Genomic DNA, 8,269 nt, shown 5'->3' on the forward strand with positions numbered 1-8,269 from the left:
CTGAAGTATTTCTTTTAGACAGGTAATGCTTTGTTTTAAACTATTTTAGTCATGTAAATCTGATGTAGATTGTGTTGTTTTACGGATGGGTTATACGCACAGAAGTGTTGTTCAGCCACTGAAATCTTCAGATGAAAGATTGATGTGATTATTTTTAGTTTCATAAGGGACCTTTAACAGCATCCATAAAGCAGATTTTGATTTAGTTTAACAACAAAACATCAGAAAATAGCGCTCTACCACCTAGCCTGCTTTACTGAGCTAAAGTTGCTTTTATATTCACATTGGTTCATTTTCAACAATGACAACCCGTGATGCGTCACCTGTTTTTTTTACCATGTTACTTTGAATATTCAGTCTGAAATAGCATGCAAGTATGGCTTAGTAAAAAGTATAATTAATTATTATACCCCGCTGGCCAAGCTCTAAGCATACAGTAGTCGCTTTGGGATAAAGCCCATGAAAGAGCAAGATCAACAATCCTTGCATGCATGAAATATTGCACATTAGGAAGTTTTGCTTCCTACACAACTGAAAATTTGCTAGATATAATACATTATTCATTTGGAATTGTAATATTATAAAGTTTACTAACTGGTGAATGACATGATCTAGTGGGCTGTCTAATCTAATGTGCGCATTCGTGATTTTAGGAGGCGCGGCTTTGGATGGCAGGGGTGGGACCTTGTTTCAAAGATATTATGCTAAGGGATAGCATTTAGGCAGATCACCTACTGCACTTTCAATGTACTATATGCATGAATTATACTGTTATACTGCTAATTTATACTGTTTATGGGAGTTTTTTGTTTTGTTTTTTGCTAAATGTACAGTTGAAGTCAGAACTATTAGCCCTCTTTTCATTTATTTTATTTTTTTTAAATATTTCCCAAATGATGTTCAACAGAGCAAGGAAATTTTCACAGTATTTCTGATAATATTGTTTCTTCTGGAGAAAGTCTTATTTGTTTTATTTTGGCTAGAACAAAAGCAGTTTTAAAAAAAATTATTAGCCCCTTTAAGCTATATATTTTTGATAGTCTACAGAACAAACCATCAATAAACAATAACTTGCCTAATTACCCTATTCTGCCTAGTTAACCTAATTAACCTAGTTAAGCCGTCTTTCGGATGAGACATTAAACTGAGGTCCCGACTCTCTGTGGTTGTTAAAAATCCCAGGATGTCCTTCGAAAAAGAGTAGCGGTTTAACCCCGGCATCCTGGCCAAATCTGCCCACTGGCCTCTGTCCATCATGGCTTCCTAACCATCCCCACATTCCAATTGGCTTCATCTTTATCTCCTCTCCACCAATCAGCTGGTGTGGTGTGCGGCCTGCCGCAAAATGGCTGCTGTCGTATATAATGGCTGCTGTCGTTTTTGTATATAAATGTAAGGAATTATTATTATTATTTAAATGTCACATTAAGCTGCATAGAAGTGTCTTGTAAAATATATAGTAAAATATTATTTACTGTCGTCATGGCAAAGATAAAATAAATCAGTGATTATAAATGAGTTATTAAATCTATTATGTTTAGAAATGTGCTGAAAAAAAAGCTTCTCTCCGTTTAACAGAAATTGGAAAAATAAACAAGGGGGCTAATAACCCTGACTGTACATTAGTGACTACAATTTGTGTAAGAGGAGTTAATACTACTACTTTTCTAACCAATCAAATAGGGTAAATCTCATTTATATACTTCCAAGTGCATATTACAATTTTATCAGAGCTGCCAGTGCAGTAATAAATATGAAAACTCTTCTCTGGCTTTACATCTGCTTTCATCTCTCACACAGGGGCTGTTTTCACTATTCTGATGCTACTAGCCAGTCTAAACTCATGCACTAACCCGTGGATCTACACAGCCTTCTCCAGCAGCGTGTCCCGTGAACTGCTCGCCCTGCTGCGCTGCCATAGAAGATCCCCACGCCGAGGGTCCCTGCCGGACGACTCCACCGCAACGCACACATCAACCAACACCAAGGACTCCATATATTGACCCCTGGTCTGACTCTACAACAAACACACACACATAAGAGCACACCACAAACACACCGCTGAAGTGATAAACTAGACCTTGTCCCAAATGACTCTCAAAGTTGTCCTCTGGGCCAATTTTGGTGACACAAATACAATAATCTAAAGGGTGCATTTGAGGTTAGGAGTAGCTTTTCTAATTATAAATTGATACATTGGACAACATTAGGAAGCTTGGAAACTTCATGGACAAGCACCCACTCTGTAAAGTGTGGTGAAACGACTGTTTGCTACAGGACTGTATTTTTATATGTCCTACATTGAAGGCTATTGGTCACAGGACTAAATTCAGGAACATGCCGTTTATACAATCTGATCAGCAGATACTGATCTGTCGAAGAAGACTAAATCACGGTAACACCTTACAATGTGCTTGCACTAAATAAATGCTAGGCTAATTATTGTATTATAGAGTCCATATGTGTAGATTAATCAATCTTTGAATCATATGGAATGTTCTGTTGTTGTCCATGCAGAAATCATTAATAATAAATGGTTTAGTTCTTCAAGAGTTATATATATATATATATATATATATATATATATATATATATATATATATATATATATATATATATATATATATATATATATATATATATATATATATTCAGTCACATCGCAAGATATGCAAAGTTGAGTTGGAATTATAGATGACCAAAAAACCACAGGTTTCTTCCCAGAAAACTAGACCACTGTTGAATTTGCTTATATATTTGCTCAAATGTGTTTATTTTTTATGATTGTAGTTTGTTTAGTAGGTATATATAATAGATGACATAAAAATAGATTTATATTTCACTTCCCTAAAAAAAATCATCCCAATCAATCTAAAGTAATGAAATCTTTTCTAAATAGAGCTTTTTAAGTCATCTGCTGAAATTGTATTTATATCACAGAGAAAAAAAAATATTGCAATGTCAAATTTTTCCAATATTGTGCGACCCTAGTTATAAACCTTTATGGGTTTCTCTTTTCTGCTGAACACTAAAAGAAAGCTGAAAACCTTCAAACAACTTGAAATCCATATGTTCTAAAAGCACCTGAATCCCTGTGAAAAAAAACAATGCCCTTCTTCTCACCTTACACCAACCCCAAAATGCTATAAATTTCGGTTTGTCTCGCACAAGTGAGTGGGCTTAACAAACCACCTGTGTAAAACCAACTCATTCATCTAACTAACACATTAACCAGCACAAACATTGTGCATTTATGAAGTGTGCTTCGCACAGGTGAGTGGACTTCACAAACCACCTGTAGAATCCCAGCAAAAATTTTATGTTTAATAGACGTCTAAAGCCGCATTTACACTACCAGGTAAATGTGACCCAATTCCGATTTGGCCTAGATGTGACACAGATGGGATCTGTTCTATAACTGTGTAAACACAAAACAATGTATGCATTCGGATATTCAGAGATCGGTTTCAGGCCTCCTTCATAAATCGCATATGTGACAATGCGACTATTATGTAAACAGGCCGATCAAATTTATTGAGGCCTACGCGGTAAACAACAACAACAGAGAAAACATGGAAGAGGAAAGTGATCAGTCGCCACAATTTGCTCCCACCAGTCCTGAGGTCTCTCTAGTACTCACAAATTCCTCTGAATGGTGGAGGACACCATATATAAACCATAGGCGCAAAGTGGGATGTCAGCCCTTTCCCTCAACCTCTGCCTCAAAATCATTTTAACGTTTAAGAGCTAAAAGCAAGACAATTTCTTCCATCGTGGCTAGTGTGGCGCAGATGGGATTCTGCCTTTAAGCATGCATACAATTTGTAAATTGTATGGCAAGTATAAACACATGAATTGGATTTGGGTCACATTTTAAAGAATGTGTAAATGGACAGGCAAAAAAAATCAGATATAGGCAACAAATCAGAATTGGGCATCAAGACCTGAGTGTAAACGGGGCCTAATAGACATTTAAATGTAGACAGCTTGGCTAAAACAAGGCTAAACTTGGGCTGTCAGTGAAAATCTAATAGACATCTAAGAATAGTCCAAAACTAGAGTAGTCATCAAATAGACAGATTAGACAGACTTTATATGTGTAGTCATTCATTTCTGTTTATTTGATGACTAGTCTAGTTTATTAGATGTCTATTAGATTGTCACTGACAACCCTAATTTAGCCTTGTTTTAGCCAAGACGACTAGGTGTCTATTTAGATCTTTTAAAAACAAAAAAAAAAAGCTTGCTGGGATTACTTTCTCTCTCAAAAAAGAAACTCTAGCACTAAATTGTTTAAGCACAAACAAGTTTCTTTGCATAACTAGCCCTTCTTGTGTGTATTACCTCTTGTTGAATCGCTAAATGCCTCCTATATGATAAGTCACTTTGGACAAAATTGTCTGCTAAATGAGACTAAATGTAAATGTAAAACCTGTAACCATTGACTTTCATAGTTGGAAAAACAAATACTATGGTTAAAGGTTTCCTGCCTTCTTCGAGATACCTCCTTTTGTGTTCCACAGAAGAAAGAAGGTTAAACAGGTTTGGAATAAGTCAAAAGATAAGTAAATGATGACAGACATTTCAGTTTTGGGTGAACCATCCCTTTAACTCATGATTATCTGCATTGATTAATGCATCATGGTGCCAGCGTATTGTAAAGTGTTACCAAAATCACAAGTAACGCTCTGTGCATTTTACAAATAGCTGTCCATTAAGTCACATGAAAACAGACTGTGTGATGAATAAAGAGGAAGAGGACAGGGAAGGCTTAGGAAGCAAAGGATCAGAGGTTCGCATTGTTCTCCATCGTTCTTTCATGTCTCAACTGAATGTTTTCATTGATTACTGTCACGGAATTATATCAGACTTTAAAGCGTGTAAAATGCGATTGTGAGAGGAGAAAAAAAAGGCTTGTGAACAATGTATGCAGGATGAACAATAGGTTATCAGGCTCTGCTCTGGACAAACACAGACGACCAGCGACAAGATGCTGCAAATTCAAGATATTTAGAGGAACTTATTCACCACCAGCAATAATGTTACAGAAATATCAGCCTGTGACCTGAAGAATCAGATGGAGTGGCAGCTTAGTGACTTTCTGAATCCTGTTCAAACCATATATAATCAAATGTAAAGTGTTCAGAAGGCACTGTCACTGGATTTGGTCTACAGTACTTGAGTATGAAATGACTAGAAGTGGAAGGCAATACAGTGGGACACAAAAGCTGAGCAGAATGAAACGTCATTGTCTGTGTTGCTTATATTTAGTGGTTTAATGTATCCAAGTAGAACTATAGAAGCTATTCATGTGTAATGGATTTCAGTACAAACCACTATTCGCATATTAAGGGTGTAACGGTAAACATATTTGTACTGGAAATCTTTGGTACAGTTTGGTACGCATAAGCACTAAACAAACGCTGTTTTATCCAAAGCATGAGCAGTACTTAAAGGTGCATTAAGCAACTTGAAAAGCCTTTTTGACCACAGTCAGTGTCAGGCCAAGTGCCAAAACACACTTGCAGCCAATCGATAGTAAGGGGCATGTCTAGGAATGATAACGGCGATATTAAAATAGGGGGTGAAATCCTGTTGGTATTTGAGACTGTTTATTTTGGGTGCTTAAGTGCATCTGCAATTTGAAACTTTTAGATTTATATACTTTTTTACAGATCGATATCAATTGTTGAGTCTTAAGATCAGGAACCATTTTTTGTGTACCGTTACACTCCTAATATTGTTTGTCGCAATCCTAAAAAATCCTTGTAAAAACTCATTGAAAGAAATATCTTTTTATTTTTGTATGCTTTGTTTGAAAAATTGCTTTTTTACTGCAACATTTCAAAAGCAACTGCTACAAATCTTTACATGATATATGTGCACTACCCGACAAAGGTCTTGTCGTCTGTCCCAGTTGTGAAAAACAACAAATAAATACTTGACTTCTAGTTGATCATTAGGAAAAGTGGCAAAAGGTCGATTTTTCTGATTAATCATCACAAATACTGCAGAAGACATACTGGAACCTGCATGGACCCAAAATTCTTACAGAAATCAGTCAAGTTTGGTGAAGGAAAAATTATGGTTTGGGGTTACATTCAGGATGCGGGTGTGAGAGATCTGCAGAGTGAATGAAACATCAACAGCCTGAGGTGTCAAAACATTTGTGCTGCCCATTACATTACAAACCACAGAAGAGGGCAAATTCTTCAGCAGGATAGCGCTCCTTCTTATACTTCAGCCTCCACATCAAAGTTCCTGAAAGCAAAGAAGGTCAAGGTGCTCCAGGATTGGCCAGCCCAATCACCAGAAATGAACAATATTGAGCATGTCTGGGGTAAGATGAAGGAGGAGGCATTGAAGATGAGTCCAAGGAATCTTGATGAACTCTGGGAGTCCTGCAGGAACACTTTCTTTGTCATTCCAGATGACTTTATTAATAAGTTACTTGAGTCATTGCAGAGATGTATGGATGCAGTCCTCCAAGCTCATGGGAGTCAAACACAAAATTATTATTTTTTTCACTGCACTATGACTTTATATTCTATACTTTACATTATTTCTGTTAAGTGATAAGTGTTGTCTCAGCAAAGCCAGACCTTACTGTCCTAAATAAATAAATAAAAATCAAATCATGATCATATTTTATTTAGTTAAAATAAGTGTAATCTAGAGACCTCTCCCTTAATATAAGCCACTTCTCATACCAAATGATCAACTAGAAGTCAAGTTATTAACTGTTGTTCCAAAAAACTTGGATAGGCGGCAAGACTTGTCAGGTAGTGTACACACTAATCCCACCTATTTCAGTTTCACTCACATGTTTGCCACACTTTTAGCGCTACCTCTGATTTTTGCTATTTTGTGCTCAAACTAATGTACGTTTTTCTCATTTTCTCAATCAGGGGACCATTTAAATGCTTCAGAGTAACTTATTTGTACAGAAAATATAATAAACATAAATATAATAAAGACGTGTTGAAGGATTAGGAAAAAATTAGCTAATACACTGCAATTGAAGCGCCTTATAAAAGTATTATACACATATACTATACATGTATGTTTGTAATGCACAGATTCCAGAGGTACTTGGTTAGTGCAATTAGAGAAATTCAGTGGTGTCTGTGGTAGTTTAGGAGGTGTGTTCACACTCACATTTGTGCTTGCTAATCCCACACATGCAAAATATTACTAAAAATGCACAATTTAAGTATAAATTGATGCTTCAAGTCCAACATTTGCTCTTTAAAAACTTTCAGTTCACACAGCTTAAGAATTAAGAGAGAAAATCCCTTTTAGGTACATTTAAAATTATCACATGGCAATTTGTAGCTTTTTTATTTAGTGGGTAATTCATATAAATTTGTACAATCTCATTTGTTTGGTAGTATGTATGATTTAGTATTAGTATGATTTGCTCATCTCCCAGTGTCAGTTGGGTTTAGGGGTGGGTTTTGTGCCACACCTCCTTTTAAAAATAGTGCATTTTCCTATGACTGAACTTGTATGAATTAGCCTGACAAAACATAAAATAGTTACGTATCCTTGTGAGATCAGGCTGGTACTTTATAGTAATTCTGATGAAAAATTATTAAAAATAGAAATGCATTATTGATTTATCTCTAGAGCAGAAGTAGTATACCATATAATGCCCATGAACAATTAGTTTTGATTAGGAAATCAGATATTTACTCGGTGTCATTGACCTTGATAGCCAAAACTACTAAGCATTAGATAGTGAATAAATACTGGTTTAATTTGATGAGAACTAACTGCTAGTGAAAATTTTAAAGAGAACCAACTGCTAGTGACTTCTTTGTTATCCCCAGTGCATAATGAAGAATAATCATGAAATCACATATTTGATATACAGGATGCACAGTATAGAAAATATGACTGGCAGTGTATAATAAATTGTTTTTATATTAATTTACATTGTGATGTTTTGTGTGCTTATTTATCTTCAAAAGTTTAACATTGACTCAGAACAGTGTATTACAAAATAACTCCAAACAAATCATCCCCCAAACCGTAGCTGCGTCCCAAATGGCACACTATGTTCTTATCCACTACTATATTCAGTACCACATACTTATGCACTAAGACACTCAACACAACTGCATAGTATATGTATGTAGTATCATCCCAAATGGAACACTTACATTTTTTTACTAAGCGCCCATACACACTCATTTACTCACACCCATACATATGGCCAATTTAGTTTATTCAACTCACCTTAACAGCATGTCTTTAGACTGTGGGG

General features: G+C 35.8%; 1 protein-coding gene across 4 annotated transcripts in view; it reads left to right on the forward strand.

Annotated features, from left to right (window-relative positions):
* The window catches only part of avpr2ab (arginine vasopressin receptor 2a, duplicate b), a 57,211-nt gene extending 49,275 nt beyond the window's left edge, over nucleotides 1-7,936 (forward strand). For 2 of the 4 annotated variants that reach the window (XM_001922007.8, XM_068216887.2), the window contains exon 6: nucleotides 1,801-7,936. In XM_001922007.8, the coding sequence (XP_001922042.4) occupies nucleotides 1,801-2,003 (203 nt within the window). In that variant the 3' untranslated portion in view covers nucleotides 2,004-7,936. The remainder of the gene's footprint in view (nucleotides 1-1,800) is intronic. The other 2 variants (XM_073938789.1, XM_073938790.1) reach the window with 1 other exon arrangement.
* Nucleotides 7,937-8,269: the final 333 nt, after the last annotated feature.

This window comes from Danio rerio, chromosome 23, assembly GCF_049306965.1.
Source record: "Danio rerio strain Tuebingen ecotype United States chromosome 23, GRCz12tu, whole genome shotgun sequence".
Lineage (NCBI taxonomy): Eukaryota > Metazoa > Chordata > Actinopteri > Cypriniformes > Danionidae > Danio > Danio rerio.